General features: G+C 37.7%; 1 protein-coding gene across 1 annotated transcript in view; it reads left to right on the forward strand.

Moving 5' to 3' along the window:
- Window positions 1-347: 347 nt before the first annotated feature.
- The window catches only part of MOV10L1 (Mov10 like RISC complex RNA helicase 1), a 31,860-nt gene continuing 10,878 nt past the window's right edge, over window positions 348-21,329 (forward strand). The window contains exons 1-16 of the mRNA XM_015628733.1: window positions 348-531; window positions 1,551-1,735; window positions 5,345-5,501; window positions 5,908-6,020; window positions 6,822-7,012; window positions 9,053-9,193; window positions 10,183-10,409; window positions 10,543-10,738; window positions 13,011-13,205; window positions 15,211-15,325; window positions 16,666-16,843; window positions 17,474-17,544; window positions 17,993-18,084; window positions 18,785-18,843; window positions 19,398-19,513; window positions 20,618-20,648. Coding sequence (XP_015484219.1) covers window positions 453-531; window positions 1,551-1,735; window positions 5,345-5,501; window positions 5,908-6,020; window positions 6,822-7,012; window positions 9,053-9,193; window positions 10,183-10,409; window positions 10,543-10,738; window positions 13,011-13,205; window positions 15,211-15,325; window positions 16,666-16,843; window positions 17,474-17,544; window positions 17,993-18,084; window positions 18,785-18,843; window positions 19,398-19,513; window positions 20,618-20,648 — 2,146 coding nt within the window. The 5' untranslated portion in view covers window positions 348-452. The remainder of the gene's footprint in view (window positions 532-1,550; window positions 1,736-5,344; window positions 5,502-5,907; window positions 6,021-6,821; window positions 7,013-9,052; window positions 9,194-10,182; window positions 10,410-10,542; window positions 10,739-13,010; window positions 13,206-15,210; window positions 15,326-16,665; window positions 16,844-17,473; window positions 17,545-17,992; window positions 18,085-18,784; window positions 18,844-19,397; window positions 19,514-20,617; window positions 20,649-21,329) is intronic.

Genomic DNA, 21,329 nt, shown 5'->3' on the forward strand with positions numbered 1-21,329 from the left:
GCCTCGCGCGACATCGCCTTTACCGTGGCCTCAAGCGTCGCCAACTGAGCCTCTGCAGAGGGAGGCCCCTCGCCCCGCGGCGCTCGCTGGGGGCCGCGCTGATGGCTGTACTGAGGGCCGCAGTGGGGGCTGTACTGAGGGCCGCAGTGGGGGCTGTACTGAGGGCCGCAGTGGGGGCTGTACTGAGGGCCGCAGTGGGGGCTGTACTGAGACCTTGTACTGAGCGCTGCCCTGAGGGACGAGCTGAGGCCTCTCCCTGGCGCCGGGTCAGCCCCTGCGCGGACCCTGGAGCGCCCCCGTGACCCGGAGCGAGCAGCGCCATTGGCCGCGGCAGCGCGGGCTCGAGGCGCCCCCGGAGTAGATTTTGCGCCTCGGCCTCGCGCGCTCTGTGGGTTGTGCCGCATCTCTAAGGCCGCCCTGGGGGATCTGCTTCTTCGCTAAGGCGCTCCGGGATGCTCTCTCTCCTTTCTAAGGCGCTCTCCTACTTCTGGAGACGCGCAGATGACGAAGATGAGAGATGGGCGACCTCTGGTAGGAATTCCGGGCCGGTTCTGGGTTTGTGGTGTGGCTTCTGAGCCGTGAGGTGTGCTCGTGCCCCACGTGACTGGAGCTGAGTGCAGACCTGTTTACTTAAGAAAGGTTGTAAAGAGAAGGTTGAGATTATAAAACATCATTTTGACTGCACGGCATGTGGAAGTTTTCTCCTAAGTACCTTTTTGCTGTTTCCTGGGTTGGACAGGTTACATTTGCTGCTGAGAGTATGGAGTGAGGTGTAGGAGTAGTTCCCTGGCAGCCAGGAGGGCCAGCCGTGTCCTGGGGTGCATCAGGCCCAGCATCGTTGGCTGGGTGAGGGAGGGGATTGTCCTGCTCTGCTCTGGGTAGCCTCACCTCAAGTCCTGAGGGCAGTTTCAGATGCCTCAATATATGAACTACATCAAACCATGATAGTGAGTCTAGTGAAGGCTGAGAAAACGGTGAAAGGTCTCAGGGTGTGACTTAGGAGGAGCAGCTAAGATCACTCAGCTCTTTTAGTTCGGAGAAAAGAAAGCTGAAGTGAGACCTCATCGCAGACGACACCTTGGGGGGCGGGGTTCTGGTCTTACCTCCCTGAGGCCCAGTCACAGGGACACAAGGACGTGGAAGGGAGCTGCATCAGGGGAAGTTCAAACTGGACTGTGGAGAAAGGCTCCTCAATGGGAGGGTGGTCAGTCTCTGGAACAGGCTTCCAAGTCTCTCAGAGTTTAAGGGGCATCTGGATGAGACGCTGAATCATAATGTTTCGTTTTAGGTAGTCCTGTGAAGAGCAGGAAGTTAGGCCCCCGTCATCCTTACGGGTCTCTTTCAGTCTGAGATAGATATTCTAGGATTTTTAATTTTTTTTAAATGGAGCGTAAAGCATGTTTAATTGTGAAAATAATTAGTTGGCAGCTGTTGCTATTTCCAGTTATATTTTCATAAAATAGATGTCCTTTTTGGTAGTATTCATGTTTTTGCATGGTTCTATAAACAAGTGATTTGGGTCTATGTCAACATTACTCCTTTTGATGCAGATGATAAAGAATTGAAAAGGGTACAAGGAGTAGTGACAAGACTTTGCCATGATTATGGGATGATAGATGACATGATAGTCTTTACGAAGGATGTTGTCACAAAAAACATGCTGCTGGCTGTTGGACAAGAAGTTATTGCCACTGTGGAAGAGGATAAAACATCAGGTGGCCTGAAGGCTGTCAGGGTAAGAGGTGAAGATAAATGTTAGTCTGACTTTCTCCATAAGTAACTTGAGGCTTTATTTTGAAAATTGCTATAGTTTTAGCCTGACAAATTCTACAGAATAGGAGAAATTGCAAGCCCTTCACGTAGAGGGGATAAGTTGGGTTTTGTTGATCATGTGATTGTTTCATTCCATCTCCTTTCAAATTATGTTTAATACTGATTCTCTGAATATAGGTGTAGATGTAGTGAATAAGAAACTATTCGTTGAGATAATTGCATCAGAATTTTAGTCACAGCTAACTCCAGATCTGTATAACTTAGTTCTGAGTTTCAGTCAACTTTGTTATTGTTAGCAGAATGGATAAGAAGATCAAAGCAGTTTGATCTTGTGCAAAGTTTGTTCTTTTTCACAGAAGTAATTTATGTTCTTGTCAATAAGAACAAGAATTTCAAAACTTCTTGTTGTAAAATTTAGTAACTTAATGTTAAGGACAGTTAAAAAATGGAGATCTTGCTACCTTTTTTGCCTAACACTTTATTTGCAAACCTATTTCAAGCTTTATTATACCTTGTCATGAAATTTGAGAGGAGTTTTTATTAGTGTTATAAAGGATCTTTTTTCTTGAACTTGGGAGGTTAATTAAAGTTGTTACTGTTAGGGAGTTAATTGATATGTTTAATTATGTTGTAAGATTGTTAAGATAATTGTTGAATGTATTTTAGAATGTTCGGGGTTGGTATTGGATTGGGGGTTGGGGCGGATCAAATGGGGGATTGGCAAGAGATATAAAAGGGCTTATGGGGACATGGAGTGGAACATTCAGGAACATGATGTCACCATCAGAGTGAGTGAGGATTGGAAGAAATATCCACCAATCGTTCGACGCCCTGGGAAAATGATTGGACCAGGATGAATATGGCTATGGACCAATCACAACCCAAGAAAACAGCCAATCCGGAGACGGATCCAAAACGGACCAATCCAAGACTAAGGGAGGGCATAAAACAGGGTGTTACATGTTTGCGGGGGCTTTTTCTTTACTTTCTTTTCGTGTGGGGTTTTGTTCGATACGTTGTTACTGTCCCGGTCTGTAGCGTGGAGTACACGGGACTAGCCTGTGTCTCCCTTCGGCTGCAGCTCGATATTAATAAACAGGCCAGGCTTTAATTACAACAAAAGTCTCGAGCCTCGTTTATAACATTAGCAGATCATGTTGGAACCAAATGTAGTTTCGTTGATTAAATAAAACCAAAGAAACAGTTAATGGGAAGACAGTTTTATTATGTGACCCAAAATTAAACACAGAAGGATAATAATTAGGAAGTCTTGTTTCTCCAGTATTACCAGCTCTAGTGCTATCAAAAACCTAGTGTCTTATAAGGTAACCTTATATCTCTTATTTCCTTTTGTTTCTCCTTTTAAAATTTAAATAACTTTATTGTGTAAAAATTAAATATTGCTTGTCCAACAAGCAATATCAGCGCTGTTTCATAACATATTACTCACAGTCAGAAAATTGAGTTTAAATCTTACTTTTTTCTTCCTTGTTTTTCTTCTGACTGACAGCTTTCATCATACTGTGGAAATATTGTCATTGCTCCAAAATACATAAACCTGGTAGCTGAAGAACTACATATGGATCTACAAAGCAACTAGAATATTTTAGCACTTGTGGCATGTTTAGCTGTATATTCTAGATAATGGAATTTTCAAAAGTACTTTTTTCAAAAGCATGATGATTTTCCCTGTTTCTGTTTGTGAGCCATAATCCTGCAGGCTTCTTGGACTGTTGGCAGTGTAGTTTGTGGGTGGGTGAAAAGCTTTGAGACAAGGTCGTGTCAAAAGCTGACTATACTCCATAGAAAGTCAAATTCCAAGAGCAGTCCTGATTCAGTAAGCAAGAAGAAAAAGCTAATTTCTTCAAAGTCCGTTCTAAGAACATAAATAAAAACCTAAACTATTCTGTACTTTGTGATGTATTGCCTTACTTTCCATATTGTGGCACAAACTTGAAATATTCTGAACATTTTATAAGAATGGACAATACTCTTTGACTTGTACTTGTTTTCCATGGTGAAGAACTAAGTCCCTTTTCAAACCCTAGTTAGAGGAGAAAATTTAGCTTCCTGACAACCATAATTATTAACTACTGTACAAAATGCTGTTTGAATACCAGTACTATCTCCTTCCAAATAACTGAGATCTTACCACTTTGGTTTTTAAGTGTTCTAAAAGGTACTCCTCAAATTGCAGACAGGAGTACAAGTTCTGCAGCCTGGACACTGCCACCATGCCGTTTGGGGCAGAGTCTGGATGGCACAGTTCAGGCTTCAGTGGTGTCAGTGTGTTTATATTAATCGCTGTAAGAAAGAATGTGGTCAGCCTTGAGTGGCTCTCTGCTTAGTTTACTGTTTCAGCTACTGTTTGGAGGTGCTGGCCATGTGGTTTGGAAAGATCCTGGCTCAAAAGTCTGGATTTCAGTTTATTTGAGGTCAAGTCCTAATTAAACTCTGCATGGAATGATTATAGGTTCTGTAGTAGTAGGAAGACTATTTTGACCTTCCTGTATGAGAAAGATCTTCAGTTTTATTGATAGAGAAAAATTGAGAAGTATCAAAGGAAAATGTACATTGAGAGTTTTAAGGTGTTTTCTTGTCTTAAAAATAGTTCTTTCAGTCTACAAATTTCTTTCAAATCTGACTGCATGTGTAGTTTACATGAAATGTAAATTTACTAGTCTTCTGAGGAACAGTTTGCTTATTCGTGTTCTATCCATATGAAGCCATAAAAATCACTTCAGAGAAAGTTTGATATTCTCAGATCTTCCTGGTGAATGGGAAGATACATCCATCAGACTGGAACATAGTATAGATTTTTCTTTAATATTTTTACAGTGAGTTTTCATGTTGTCAAAGAAATATGTAATAATAATTATTTTAATACAATAAAACAGTATTGGCTAAAAAATAAATAGCTATATATAGTCAACTGTAGTGTTTGCAAAGCTCTGAAGTATAGATAGACATAGGGTATTTATTACTATCGTAAATGGTAAGCATTATGTTCCACAAAATAAATCATATAAAATTTAGTATGAGACTATACTTTAGATTGGATCAGAATTCAGTAAACTTACATGTGAAGTGGCAATATGAAGAGTCTGTAACAAGCAGCTCTAGGGGTTTTCTTACTCAAATTACTAAAAAGTTACAGGGTCAGTCTGAAATACATTTAGTTTATATATATACCATCTTGAAAACATGTTTTTTGCTTTCTGAAATAGTCCTTTTCTGCTTCCAGTTGTGTACAGACATATTGCTGGATATGGTGTTCCTGCCAAATGAAGAAAAATCTTAAGTAGACCTAGAGCAAGGGATATGTGAGGAAGATTTGAAAAATCAGCATGTAATTATAGCAGTTGTCAGCACTGTAGCATACAGTACTCTTTAAAAGAGAAGTTACTGTTTATTACTTATTCTTTTTGTGTCCAAAAAGTAACAGCTACAGTAATTGTCTAGTAAGAAGCTTTGCCTCCACAAGCAATTGAAATTTTGTATATTTATTGTAGGAATATGTATTTCGTTCTAAGTGTCAGCTGTTTAAATGGGGTTATCTTTGTATTAATAGGTAGAAACCATCTGGAATACAAAAGAAGACTCTGGTCCTACTTTTGATGCATCTGAACTAAATAAGAAAACATTAATTGGCAGTATTACCTCTCTCTCTGTGGATGGTGGCTATATTAATCAGAATACTTATTTTGCAATGCAAGACGTCTGGGAAGGTGTGTAGGGATTCTTGTTTCCTCTTTCTTAATATTTTTGTGTATACAATAGAAAAATATCTTCTGATAAACTTGGAGTTGTTGTCCCATATAAGTTCTAGTAGAATATGTGGTCAAACATATTGAAACAACCAGACACGGATGAAGAAAGCTGGCTGTTCATTCTCACTGAGCATGACCTGCATTGAAGCATAAGTTACATGTAAGGAGGTGTATTTTTCCACTAGCACCTCTTGTGTAGTTAGCCATAACCTGCAAAGCAAAGGACTGCAAAGAGAACTTTGGACTCAGTGGGTCTGAATAATGCATTGTTCTGGCTTTTATTTAACTTACACTAATTCTGTAGGGGAGTAGTGTAAATGTTATCAATGGTAATTAACCTCAAGAAATGATCTGTTTTGTATAGATTTCAAACCTTATGAAGGTGACTGGGTGCAAGCAAAATATTATATTAACTCTACAACATGGAAGAGTGAAGCAGTTGCTGTAAGGCCTTTGAGGTATAAACAAGTAAACAAGGTAAATGTTCTGCACAGTGTTTTTGGCAAGAGGAATCCTGGCTGAAGGATTAGGTTTCTAATTGGTTTTGGTTACAAATGTTGGTAGATTTTCTATAATACATCTTTAATTAAAAGATAAAATGTACCAGTTCATCCATTTAAAGCGTGCTTCTAAAATAATACGGCGTCTTGAAAATGCATACACATTTTGGGTTGAACAGGAAGAGTAACTAGCTTGTCTATCATGAATTGCTGATTTCAATTCTTACTATTAGTTATAATGAGAATGTGTCATGACAGGGGAATTTATTATGGTTAATTTATTCAAGCGTTTCAGTTTAAAAAAAGCATGGTCTTTATTTTGTGTTTTAATGAAAGTGTTTGTGCACTCTAGTAATGCATATCCTATACTAGGTTTATGGTTTATTGTCTTTGTCTTAACCCTATATATCAATAGTAAGAAAAAAGTGCTCATTACTGCTAGTATAGAAATATAAATTAGATAAGTTGATGTGTCACAAGAAAGGTATCATGGTTAAGTCTAGTGTACATATTGTAGTATGCACTTCTGTGGAACTTAATGCTTATTTGAAGTACTTGTGTTTCTTTGTTCTTCTAAATCTGAAGACAAACACAGTGATTCTGAGTTAGAGCTCTGTGTTTACCTCCTGTGAATAACTGAAATTTCAGAATGCATTTTTATTAATGCTGGATGTGCTGTTTTGTGGGGAAAAATAGGCAATGTTAGTATTAAACAGTATTAAAATTAAATAGTATTAAAAAGATAATATCAAGTAACAGTGAATACAAACTATTACAGGTTCGCATTTCCAGCATCTGTGGAAGAACTGGGACAGTAGATGACAGTATATTTTTCACTTTGGATTCACTGAGACTTCCTGATGGTTACTTACCTCGTAGGCATGATCTAGTGAACACAATCGTGGTGGAGAGCAGTCAGTCCTGTTACATTTGGAGAGCTCTCTGCTTGGTGCCAGTCAGACAGGATGGGTAATATTCTTTTGTTCTCTTTATAGCAGTTAGAGACATGGTGTAGTTATGCAGCTTATATTTCATTGTATCTATTAAGCAAGAAATACTGTGAATATTTCCCTCGTTGACTAGAAGGCATGATAGACCATTGGAAAAACCAGAGCATGTAGTGATTTGGCCCTTGTTTGGGTTTTTTTCTCTTTTCAGAAGGTGGGAACATGAGTGCTACTAGAGAAGCATAACTAGTAGCAGCTGGGCTCAGGGATATTGCTAGGCCGGGAAGGAGTTTTGCATGCATATTAGAAAAATACCAAGTTCATTGTGCTCCTCCTCGTTGTGTTTGGTTTTAAACAGTGAAGTCCTCAGGGACTTCACTGTTTAAAACCAAATCACATCAAAACTCATATAAAATTCATGTTTCTTTAATCCATTTTGCTTAAGTTACAGTGATTGTTCAGATTTCTGTCCTAAAAGGAAAAGTTTCATGTTCTAAATAATAGAGATTCCATAGGCTTGCAAATATTGAACTGGGAGGTTCTTCAGGGACTTGAGATGTTATATGCAGTATGAGGAGGAGCTGGACACACTGCAGAAGAGATTGGAAAAGGTAGATGATGTTCAGCATAGAGAAGAGGCAAAACTTAAGAAAATAATCAACTACACAAAAGTAAAATGGGCAAATAGTCAATAACGAACCTCAGTGAAATATGGAATTTGACTTGTGAGTTTGTGTCTGTCCTGTGAAACACACAAATACCACCTGAATAAACAGATCTGTTAACTGTGAAATCTATCACTTTCCATGCTGAGGTCTTGACAGGATAACATAGTCTAACTCTTCAGGCCAGAAATAAATTGTCAATTGGAAAGTCCCAAGGGAGAGCATTCTGATATCTTTCAAACATCATATTTGGGAGATCTTTACAAAATTTAGCCAAGACCAGTATATACATGTTTAAAAGATCTAAAAAGAAGGATATAAGGTGTTTTTTGCTAGAGATAACAGATATAATAAATTGTACCTAGATGAAACTTGAAGTGTTTTCATCATTTTGCAAACCAATACAAATTGTTCACATCTTTTTTTCAGTTGCACTTATATTTAATGATGGATTTTACACAGAAAATCATTACTAAAGTGAAATTATAAAAGTAGACCTTAAGGTTGATTTCTCAGGTTTAGTGTACATCCTGCCATATCAAAAACTGTGCCTTAGGCTGCAGTGAGAGACATCTAGTGGGCTTGGCTAGACAATTGATGTAGCTAATGAAAAGCCGCTGCACTCATTTTCTAGTTCAGTATGTCAGATAACTCAGGAGGTTGTGTACATATTAGTGATGATATTGAAATATTTCTAAATTATTTCCATGCCACTTTATCAAAATTAATAGTTTCTTAATTACAGAATAAAAACCATTTAAAAAATTGTTTCTACAGGTAGAAGACACCAAGGGTTTAGACCTGTGTTCAGTGTTTCAGACAGGAAAGAGTATGTGCCTGGTTTCATAGACATTTTTCATCAGTCCTGTGTGGTAAAAGTTTTCAAGGGTAGTTTTTGGTTTTCAGCTGTTTTGTCCTCAGCTTGCTGATTTCAGATTGGAACAGTAAACAGACACAGGTGCATAGGTTGAAACACTTCCAATCTTCTAATCCAAATTTTATCTCTTAGCTGCAGTGCTAGACCTGATTCTTGCTAAGGAGCTGCTCTTTGTTGTGTCTTTGTTCAGCTCCCAAAGAGAGCCATAATGACTTCACTCACCATTTGATTCAGCTCTTCAGCAGGATTAGTTAACTTCTCAATCATTTTAGTCTTGCATCCAAAGTTTTATGCTGGTTTATTGTGCTGCTGACAAAAGGCTTGTTGCTGCTTAAATTAGTTAATATAATTGTCTTGGAAGTATAAATGGCTGAGAAACAAACAATATGCCTACTTCTTTCTAAATATTGTGACTGTGTCTTAGTTTAGTGTTTCTTAAACTTGTGCTGAATCAAAATATCAAAGATATTTGCTGAGCCTATTAGTGTTTAAAAACTGCTACCTAAAATGATTTTGACAGACAGTCTCACTCTGATGAAGATAATGTGGATGAGCCTTATGAAGACATCATGAGAGACAAAGGAGAGCTGAAAGTATCAAGAATGACTGACTTTGGAACTCTGAAGCAGGGGGAATCTAAAAGAATGATCATTTGGATAGAGTAAGCCTTTCTGATTGTTTGAATATTTCTTTATGTCCATCACTCTGCAATCTTTTAACCTGTTTTACATTCAGAAGCCTCTTCTAGGGGAGCCTTGTGGTTTGTGATCTTCAAGTAACCTCCAGATACTATGGAATTAAAGAGAATTTTACATGATGTAATGTCTATGTAATGTAGGATAGCCTTTTTGATATTGAGTGTTTATCTTGCACATAGTGCTTTGAGACTCCCCAGTCCTGTATCTCTTTTCCATCCTAGTAAAATCCTTCCTAGAACAGGGGTTGAAGTAAAAGCTTTTACTTGTGTGTTTAACTTAAACTGCAGATACTCTGCCATCTTCAAAATCTTAGAACAAGAGGATTGTTGCACACCCGTGTATTAGAAGCAGACCAGAATTTTTTTTCTGGTTTGTTTTTTGTTGTTGTTGTTTGTTTGCTTGTTTGTTTTTGTGAGGTTTTTTTTTTTGTTTGTTTGGTTTTTTTTGTAAACTTGGATGCTGAAGAGCTATGTTGGCATGTCCTTAAGAGGGTTTTGTTTTGGTAGTGGGAGTTTTTTGTTTGTTTTTTTGGGGTTGGTTGGTTGGGGTTTCTTGTGTGTGTTTTATTGCTCATATGTGAGCATAAATGCTTAAATGAAGACACACTTGCATACCCATTACATGTTGTTCTATGCTCTTTTCTAAGGGTTGGTTACCCAGTGCTGAATTTTAAGCTCCCATTATAGTATCATATAAGCTCCATTATATTATTCATGGTATTTTTGTATGCTTTATATGGTAGTTGATGTGACCTAAAAGTACCAACATACAAAGCAGAGGTTTTGGTCCTCATAAGTTAGAAGCAGCAGTGCAATTTCTTGCTGATAGCGGTTATGAAATAAGGGGAGCTAACCTGCTGCAGACAATTGTATTTGACTTCAAGTAGAAATAAACTTCTCAAGAACATTAGCCATGCACTTAATTATGTAACTAATCACATAACTACTTCTAGGAATAAAGGGAGCATACCACAGTCCTTAATCAGCTGCAAATTAGCTGGATGGGTGAAAGACAAGCAATTCAGTGTTGAAATTCCTCAAAAATGTGAGAACAATCCATATTTTCCAATAAATCAAGAACACCTCTCAAAAGCTGCAGTTAATTCATTTAACAACAGTGGAGGAACAACATGTGAGTCATTGAACCACAAGTCCATTATGAAGAATGGAGCCATTCCAGGTACAATGAAATGATAACATTTGAATGCTGAATGTTAGTTCCTCAGAAGACCAGTAGGTTTGTTTGAGAAGACTTCCCTATGTTAGCAATAGAAATTGTGATAATAAAATTTATTGTTATACATTTACTACAGAAGGAATTGATTTTCAAGATACAAATTTATCAAGGACAAAGGAAAACAATTCCTTGGTGAAAGATGAAAATATGCAAAATGGAGAAAGTGAGCAAAAAGACCATGTGGAGCAACCAGTTAAGCACACCAATATTAGTCCAGAAATTGTGATACCACCAGGTGAAAAAATATTCATAGTGATTGTATGCACAGCTGTGTAAGTATTCCTTTCCATTATTTCTAACAAATACAATGGTAAGAAGTAATGAAAATAGACTTAATAGTTCCCTTATTCTGGGCACAGTTCTCTTCTTGGCATGTTGTGCTTTAACCCCAGCTGTCAATTAATCCCCATTCAGCTGCTTGCTCACTCCTTCTAGCAGGATGGTGGGGACAATAGGAAGAGTAAAAGTGAGGAAACTCACAGGTTGAACTAAAGACAGTTTAAAAGGTAAAGCAAAAAGCACTAAGACAAGCAAAGTAAAATAAGGAATTTGTTCACCACTTCCTGTGGGCAGACAGGTATTCAGCCCATCCCCGGGACAGCAGGGCTCTGTCACACATGATGGTGACTAAGGAAATGCCATCACTCAGAATGTCCTCCCTTCTTCCTTCCCCCCAGTTTTATGTACTGAGCATGATGCCCTATGATGTGGAATATTCCTTGGGGCAGTAGGTGTCAGCTGTCCTGGGTGTGTCCCCTTCCAACTCCTTCTGCACCCCCAGAAGGGTGGTGCATATTACCCCACTCCTCACTGGTGGAGTAATATGAGAAGGGGAAAAAGCCTTTTCAACACTGTAAAAACATCCCTATGCTATCACCACTTTTTTCAGTGCAGATCCAAACCAGAGCCGCGTGTTAGCTATTATGAAGAAAATTAACTCTACCCCAGAAAAAACAGGCACGTGGTGTTGTGTAAAGTAAGCCAATATGTATTAGCAAATCATCTGGAAACCTATGTTAGCCTTTGAAAGTAGTTACCATTTCAGTGCTTGATTCTGAATTTTTATTGAAAGAAAGTGGTAGTCATTAATCAAGCAATATGAGTGGGAATAGGTAAGAAAACCTAAATAGGTTCTTCACTGAAGGTGTAATTCAGAGGAAGTGCTTTGCAAGACCACTTAGAAAACCCTCAAAAAGCACTCAGCTATACAAAATATTTTATTAATTTAGTTAAGAATGGAACGTGGCTTTGTGGGAGCACTTGCATTCAAGTAGGAGTAGGAACCTTACACACCAAAGATTCTATTTGTGTACCTTCCACTTGATTCCAGCTGTAGTTCTGCAGACTTTGTGTTCCACAGACATTGATTCCTAGGATGGTAAAGTTGGGCAGAGGAAAACAAGGTTTCATTCACTGAAGTAATGCAGCAATAATATTCACACTACTTCTCTTATCATTTTAAATAGTGAAGCAGGAGGCAGAAAATTTCTTAGGCGGATGATTTAGCTCTAGTTTAAAAGACAAAGCTGCAGGCATGGCTTGTCTTCAATGGAGATAGACATATAGAAAGAATGATTTATATTTCACAGTAAATCCATAAAAGCCACAGACTTAGAATCTTCTAATAATACAGAATGATCAGTAGAAAGCTTTGTGGGAGGCTGCAGCATGAATTTAACAAGTGTTTGCTGGCCAGTTAAGAAACCATAGAGATTGCAGATTTAGACGATAAATTTCAACAGTTTGGTGTCTGTTTTGAGTTTTTAATATCTGAGATAACCAGGCTATAGTTTTAACTTGAGCAGGTAGAGTTAGTTGACAAAAGTTTAAAAAGTGGCTCTCTTGCCAAAGAGAAGGTAAGCTGGAATTTTTCTTGTATGCATTTGTTTCAGACACATGGTAAGCAGTGTTGGACCATGTAGTTAGAGAGCTACACTCTAGTAGTGCTAAAGTTTCTTAGAAACCAGTCTGAAGTAACTCCTGTTTTTTTCCCCATCTGTCACTCCCCAAGCAACACTTGCATATAAAAAATACATTTTCCAGAATTAAAGGATTTTTCCTGCTTTATCCAATTCATGAGTTTACAGTTAGGGTTCAGTTCTGAGTAGCCTTTTGCAAGGTGCTGCAAAGCTATTACTGCAAACAGTGAAGAGATTTCCTTCAGGTTCCTCTGGAGCTGTTTGGCTCTTTTTTTGCACTAGCAGTAATTCCCAGATGTTCCTTGTAACTGAAGCATTCTTTCTGTACCCTGATGTATTGAGTGGAGAGATTTTGCATTTTACCCAAGGTTTTGATGAAATTGTGGGGTTGAGATTTTTGCTGTGGTTTTGGGTTGGGGTTTTTTGGTTGGTTGGGTTAGTGAGTGGGTTTTTTAAATTTAAGAAACCTGTATTGAACTGGAGGTAGGGACTGTGATGAATTACCCTAAATTAGCAGTTCTCATATGTAACAAATCTGAAAACTGAAAAAGAGAATCTATCTCTTGGCTGGGGAAAATGAAGTGTGAAACGTGTTGGTTTTAAGATAACTTCTGTTTGCTTGAAGGATTCATGGACACAGTAAAGAGCTCTTGTTGCTTGGCTTTCCTGATTTTACTGTTGGCCGCTATATTGAAGCCACTGTAACAAATGAAGAAGAATTACTTATAGCACCTGTAAAACCTTATTCTTCAAGAAAGCCTAAAATTGTTCCAGATTCTCAGCCAAGGAAGACAACAGTGGCTGGTCCTACATACAAAAGGTACTTTGACTTAGAGCATGAAATAATACTTAACATTGCTCTATTTGGTATTGCTGTATCTGTTGTGTAATGCTGAGAAGGAAAATGTGAAACTAGGAGAATATATATATGTTGTAAACAAGATGATTGAGGATATTGCTGATAGAAGAGGTTGTTTCAGTAATTAAGTGCTTGATTTCTTTTTCTGTTTGATTCTTCAAACAGACTAATGTGTAGTGTGGTAATAAGATAAAACACTGTTCCTTAGTTATCTACTTAGTAACAATTGTGGTATTAAGAAAAAAAGATGGGAAACTGAAAATAATTTCTGAGATAATAAGCTTAACTCTTTATACAACTATCTGACTAACGTCTCCCATCTTTCATTCATTTTGTTTTTCAAATAAGCTTCCATTTTACTTACAGTATTTGCTTAGTTATAAAAATATACCTAAGCTGCAAAAGCAGAAACAGTGTTTTCAAATAATCTGTAGACCACTTACTACAGAATAGCTGGAGTTGGAAGGAACCCATAAGGATCATCAAGTCCAGCTCCTAGCCCTGCACCAGGAATCACCCCAAGAAATGTACCATATGCCTGAGAGCTTTGTCCAAACACTTCTAGAACTCTGTCAGGCTTGAGGCTGTGACCACTTCCCTGCTCCAGTGCTCTGCCACACTCTGGGTGAAGAATCATTCCTAATACCCAACTTAAGTCTCTCCTGACACAGCTTCATGCCATTCCCCAAGGTCCTGTGACTGCAGTGAGGTCCCCTCAGTCTCCTCCAAGCTGAAAAGAACAAGTGACCTCAGCAGCTCCTCATATGACTTCCCCTCCATGCCATTCACCATCCTTACGGCAGGACTATCCTCTCCCTCCTTTGCCCAGCTGGCAATGCCATGCCTGATGTGCCCTAGGATACAGTTGGCCCTCCTGGCTGCCAGGTTACTGCTGACTCATTTTCAACTTGCCATCCACCAGGACCCCCAGCTCCTTTTCTGCAGTGCTGCTTTTCAGTCTTGTCTTCCAGTCTCACTATATGTCCAGGTGGACCAGGTACACAGTCTGGCACTTGTCTTTGTCCAGTGTCATACAGTTGGTGGTTGTCTATCTTTCTGATTTGCATAGGTCTCTCGTCAGTACCTCTCTGCATTTGAGGGAGTCATCAGCTCCTTCCAATTTAGTACCATCGGCAGACACCTTCAAATCCTGCATCCAGTCATTTGAAACGTCGAAGAAAACTAGCCCTAAGATGGAGCCCTGCGAAACCCTGCTAGGGACAGGCCACCAGTCAGATGTCACCCCCTCCACTCTAACCCAGTTGCTCACCTATTGCATGATGTATTTATCCAGCTGTGGGCTGAATATTTTGTCCTGAGGGACAAATGATACTGTCAGAGCTACAGTATCAAAAAACTTTACTGTCTTGTGATGACATCAGCCAGCTCTTTGAGTACTCAGATGAATACCATTAGGTTCCATAGACTTACAGCGATCTAGGAGGAGCAAAAAGTCCTGCAGAAGTTCAGGTTCACCTTGGAGTTCATCGTTCTCAGTCATGACTCTCTAGCTAAGGGCACTGGCACTCCCTTAGCTCTTCATCAGTGTTGAAGACAGAAGCAAAGAAAGCATTAAACATCTCTGCCTTGTCTGTGTCCCTGTGTGTGAGGTGATCATCTTCATCCTGTAATGGGCCAATGTTGTTTCTGCAGTGCTTTTTGCTATTAGCATATTTTTAAAACCTTTTTGTGGCCCCCCACAGTATTGGACAGCTTCAATAGAGCTTTGGCCACGTGAATTTTTTCTCTACAGAGTCAAGGAGCATCTTTGTTAGAGGGTCTCTTACCTTTCTTCCCAGTATAACAAAATCCTCAGTTGTCCCTTTGAGGGAGTCATTAGTCTGTTCCTCTCTGTGTGTGTATGTGTTTTGGATTTATAGTCTTGGTGATGTGACATGTTAATTAGCTTTTTTTCGTATACATTACTAAAGCAAGCAAAATGATATGTCACACATTTTCATTTTAGAAATAAGAGACGGTGGTGTTCAAACTTTCTTCCGCATTATACCATTCCGGATGAATTAAGAAAATGTGTTGAACAGCAGTTAGACATACTGACCTTTCAGCCCCTCCTAGCAGAGGTATGTAAGTGTAGGTTTTATATGAAAAATATTTTCTGATAACCATGTTTTTGTTCAAGCACCCTTAACTTAGGAAGAATGTGTAGTCCTTAGTGTAAGAAAAGATGACATAACACTTGTCAGGTAGACTTAAACTTCAGTCTGGATCCCATAACTTCCACGAGTTTCAGTATGTTACAGAATCCAAACTTACAAAACCACAAAAACATAAATGGGAAAATCTGAAAAGAGAGTAGAAGTATAGTGGGGAGGCATGACAGAAGCTGAACAAAGATTTCTCTGTATTCTCACTTTTTAGGCATCACTGGAAAGGGTTTTTTGAGGTGTCAGAAAAGTTGTTATTTCATAGAAAATCACAATCTCATAAATTATTGCAATAACAGAGGAATCTTTTCTGGTTTTTCAAAATAGTTTTCTTAAGCATCTTCTGATTTAATTCACTATAGCTTGTTCAAATTCTTCCCATACGTATAGTGGGTTCAGAGTACATATAAAACAACTTCAAAAAAGTTTTAATGTCTTAAGACAATTAAAATGAGTCCTTCTTCAAAACTTTGCTCTGATTTCTGGTAGAACATTGCTACAACTCACTTTATTTTGGTAAATTGTATTTAACTGGGGCTGACACTTTTTTAAAATGTAAAAGGCTATATAGTCTCCTTACTAAACAGCTCACATTCAACTTGAAATCACACCATTAAGCTAGTAGGTTAGAGATCCTCTCTCAAAAAGAAGATAAAGCACTGTAGTGTATATAATAATTTTACATTGAAAGCCTGCCATTAATGGTTACTTTTTTTTTAACCACACTTCAATCCTAACCTTAGATAGAACTTGGTGCTGTTGGAGAATACCTTTGCAGTAGGATTCATTAAGCTCTGAGGGAGAAAATTTGGGTTCTTTCAGCCTGCCATAAGCTGTATGCCATCATATATAATCATCAGCTGGGACTGAGACTGACATGATTCTCCTTCCAGCTGTCTCTGTCCATGTATTTAGATTTTATGCTTTCCAGGCATAAACTGAGCATAGAACTCAGTTTGTAGTTTCAGGGACTCACGGTCCCTGAATTCAGACGGTGAAACTGCCACTGCAATAAGGGAAGACTTGGTTAATTCTTTAGCTGAGGGGCTATTGTATTTGAGCTCCAAGGACTATACTAATCCTGCTTTGGCTATTAAGGAGGTTTAAAATATTACCTAGCATATGGATGCATGTATTTAAGTACCTTATTTCGTAATCTAGTTGCTGTACTATCTTAAGAAGTGTTTTGTTTAATGTTAGCAATAGCTGGTTCCATATCTTAGTATGACAATAATGTGTACTGTTTTCTCTTTCAGCGTCTTAATCTAGATAATTATAAGGCAAACTTTTCTACTCTTTTATGGCTTGAAGAGATCCAAGCAGAAATGGACATAAAAGATTACTACATGAGTGGGGTTACTTTAAAAAGGAATGGGAACCTGTTAGTGCTGGAAGTGCCAGGAGTAGAAGAGGGCAGACCTCGCCTGGTTCCAGGTAGAAATGAATATGAGATAAGGTCAAATGGCATGTTGATCTATATTTTCACTACAATGCAAACTGTTTTTTATTCTTTTGTTTAAAGAAGTCTTTCAGATATTTGAGCACAAAGTTACTAATTTAGGCTACTGGACAGGGACTAGAGACAGGGGACACAAGGACACTATGTTAGTGTTTCAGTCTTACAGTGGCTGCTGTCTGAAGCAGCATTGCATATGTCTGTTCTTACAGATGTTTCAATACTTAAGGACTTTTCTTTTACAATAATCAGTGGGGCTTTCAGCAAAAGTGAACTGTGCAATGTAGTAATAGCTTAAAAAGCAATAGGTGTAGCAAAGCTGGGAAAGTAGCTAAAATTAAATTCAGAATTTCAAGTAATATAATGTACAATATAGTGTTTTCAAGAGGTGTTGTCTGATGGCATCAATACTAGATGCCTTTTAAAATGTAACATACAACTACATAGGGCATTTCAAAACAGTACTGATGGATACAGCAACCTTGCTGAAGGTAGCCTCTTGCAAATTCCTAGTTTAAACATGCAAAAGAGAAGAAATTACATGCTGTAGTGAAAATGTTGCTATTCCTTGTAACAGCGTTTTGCCTTTTAATTTTGCTTACAATTAGGTGATAAGGTGATACTGAAAAGTCAGATCTACTCAGAGCATATAATAGAGTACATTGCCTATGTTGCTGAGGTAAGCGGTGTCTCTTCTCTTGAAAATACCATGGTCCACAGGTTTTTTTACGGGAAGCTTGCAATTTATGGAATTACAGACTAGTTTAACCTGTCTTCTGAGAAGATAGGTTTATTTTATAAAATAAATATAAAATAAATAAATATTATATATAAATATATATTTTTAATTATTTTGTATTTTTATTGTATTTTTAAAGAGACTGCTTTTCCTATTCTTTTAAGATTATAATCTTTACCTGCTCTGAAAGCACTTTTAACATACTGTAGATAGGCAGTATGTTGATAGTAGATAAATACATATATATACTTTTTTGAGTTTGTGGGGGATTCAGTGCTTTCAGAGATGTTTCTTTATTATATTTATATTTTATTTATTTATTTATGTATATTATGTTTAAGGTACTAAATCTTTATCAGTATCGTGACTTTTTTTATCTTTGTAACAGATATGTGAAGAAGATGTTACTCTTAAGGTTAATGCAGACTTTGAACGGGCTTACAACTTGGAACCCATGGATGTGGAATTTGTTCATTGCAGGTGTTTTTATAAGCTTCCAGAAAGCTGCATTTAATGATTCCTCTAGTAAAGTGACTTCTAAAATATGACCATCAACTGTTTATTTTGGTGGACACAGACAAGGAGATAATTAAGATCTTTCCAATTTTTTCACTTCCTCAGCACACCTTTGCCACTATATTCATGGTTAAAGGACTGTAACTGTACAAGTGTTCAAAGAGTTATTACCTTAATCATTTCTAGGTAGCCACACCGATGTCAGACAGTAAAATGAGGGGGAATGAGGTGGGGTGTTTGGGGGCATTTTTTTAGGTTTTTTGAGGGTTTTTTTTTAAGAAAAAAATGTATTAATACTGCAAGACTATGCAGGAAGTAAAAATAGCTATTGATAATCTCCCATTCTTTTATATTTTTGTTTTATTCATGGGATGTTCTTACCTGTTTGGAGTTACATGGTCTCTGTAAATTCAGCCTTGCAAAGAAGTTCCTTGAAAGTGGTCAACAGCAAGCCATCTTTGTCAATATTATTCAAAGCAAAACTGTTTATACTTCTGCAGCATATTTCTCAGTAGATGTTTTTTTTAAAAAATACTTTTTTTTTATATAAGACTCTTATTTTTTATGCACAGTAAAAAGTACCAGATACTTCATAGGTGTGTGCTGTCATAGTATATGGCAACTTAAGCTTTTACTTTAATCTACAAATCTGTATTTGTTCCAGGATTCCTAGCAGGCGATGCCAGTTGGCCATTCAGCAAGCTCTCTACCTGGGTGAGAAAGGTACATTTTATTTGACTATTAAGCTGTCTAGAGGAGTTTCTTTGTGCAGGGTCTTATGGGTTTTATTGCTTTTACATTGGGGAATACTGAGAAGAATGCATTTTAATTTGTTCTTACAGGAGTTTTTCGTGTGTTTTTAGGGGCTTTTTGGTTTGGTCTTTAAGAAGAAAAAGCAGAGCTGAATGTAGAGAAGGTTTTGTCAAAATTATTTCATCTGTTGGCCATCACAGGCAGGAGGACTGGAAGCAAACTTTGTGAACTGTTAGAGCCAACAAGAAATATAGAAATCATACATACTGCTATAATAATAGCCAGTGAAATGGCCATATTTTGTGTTACCTCAGAATTTATTTTAAAATACTGATTCCCTGTTCTGTGGTTGAATTGAGTGATGCATATGAACTTCACATCTTTACCACCTTAATTCTGATTAACCAGTTTTGGCAGCTCAGACTAAGCTGATGTTTCAACAGTAACATTAATCGGTGAAACATGCAACATGTTTGTGTGACTTTGAAATTTCTCCACTTTCTTTTTCTCTGCTAAATTTTAAGTGTTATTTCCGGAAAGGCTTGTGTTACAATCACCACAAGTTGTCAAGACACCGAATGCTACAGAGCATTTTGCTGTTGATGATGGCCTTAAACAGTCTTCACAGCAGGAAAGTAAGGTATCTAATCTGTAAATGTTCCTTAAAATGTTCCTTTATTCAGATTGCCACCAGATACTTACTGTACAGCTGTTGCTGGAAAGAAACTGCGTAATGGAGTATCAAAGAATCAAAGTTGTATTCTGCTGCATTCTGATGACAGTTTTCATTTGCTGCCTGGAGATGAGGCATTTTATGATAACTGATACCATAAAGCTAACAAAATGGAAAGTGCTTATTAAAAAAGTGTGTGATTGTGATGGGAATTGTCAAATTTGCCTTAGACTAGTTTTCATAGCTACTGTTGAGTAGATATTTAAGTCCAGTCAATGTGCCAGGAAATAATTTTGTAATAGAAGATAATCATCCTGTTCTGACTAGATTTACCCAGGCTTAACTGCCACTTACATTTTATTAATAAATTGTAGAAATCTTCCTTAGAAAGGGCTTTTGGAGGCTGCCTAATTCTTTCCTTTTTGAAGCAGGACTCTCACCAACACTAAGTCAAGTCAGCTTGGGGGCATATGGCAGCATTTCCTTATTTTTGTTTAGAGTTTTCACAGCATCTGTATAACCTGTGATTCATCTCCTTTACACTCAAGATTTTTTCCTAATTCCCTAATTATTTCACCTGCAATTTGTGCTTTACAACAAGGAGTAATCAATCAATCTGGTTTGAAATCAATGTATTTAAGATGATTGAGGCATGATGTCCAGAGCCTTGCCAACACCACTTTCCCTACAAGCAGTTTTCTCCCATGCTACAATCTGAAGGGACATGTCCACCAAGTACATGTATCTTTTGTAGTGGTCTGGAATGTTGTGACTATTTGCTTTTGTGGAAGCAAACAAATGGTGTAGTTACGGCTTAAAAGTCCTCATCTGAGCCTACAGAGTATTTGTGAAATAAATGTTTAATGTTAACAGATCCAAATTATTAGAAATCTTAAACCTAACATGGAAATTCCTGGCACCACCTTCTACTAATCTTACCTTTCTTTCTTAATGGTAGATATTCTATTTAATGGGAAAAAATAAAACTTAGCAACTTCAAAAGTTTTAGGGAAGATAGTTGCCTGTCTTCATAAGGTTATAAATTCATTTATCTTCACTTGCTCTTTTCAGGTCAAAAAAAAGCAGAACAAACATACAAAAGGTATGACATCATATGTATATATGTATGTAACAGATGTGGTGAGTGTAACTGCAAATAAGCCAACTGTGCTTAAATAATAAGTGTCACATAAGTAAATCAGGGCTGAGTAAGATATCTTTAAGATGTCCTTGTGCTCTGTTCTCTAAAGAGAAATCCTAGAACTTCTGGCAGGAAATTTCTATGGAGGCTTTTGGTGCATTACTTAAACATATCTAATTCACAGTTTAGAATGGTTTGGGTTGGAAAGGACCTTACAGATCATCTTGTTCCAACCACTCTGCCACAGTTAGGAACACCTTCCACTAGACCAGGTTGCTCAGAGTTCCATCCAGGCTGGCTTTGAATGCTTTGGGGGAAGGGGGAGCAAGCATCTGATGGTATATTTTGTAATGAATAGCTTTTTCCCAGTCACTTACTCAAAACTTTTTGATCATATTGAGAGTGTTCAATTTGTTACTGGGATCCTGTCTCTCATCTTTGGGAAAGCTTTGCTAAAGATGCTAAAAATCCAAGTATCCCAGATTATTCCTATGGGGTTTTTTTTTTTTGAAAGTGTGACTTGAAATATTGTTGTAGTGAAATGTCTAAGAGGAGAGTGATCATGTCATTTTTTTATTAGAAGTATGTTAAAGAATTACTGATTAATTACCTAGAATGTGCTTCTGTCCAAGGGTTAATAAG

The sequence above is a fragment of the Parus major genome, chromosome 1A, assembly GCF_001522545.3.
Source record: "Parus major isolate Abel chromosome 1A, Parus_major1.1, whole genome shotgun sequence".
Classification (NCBI taxonomy): domain Eukaryota; kingdom Metazoa; phylum Chordata; class Aves; order Passeriformes; family Paridae; genus Parus; species Parus major.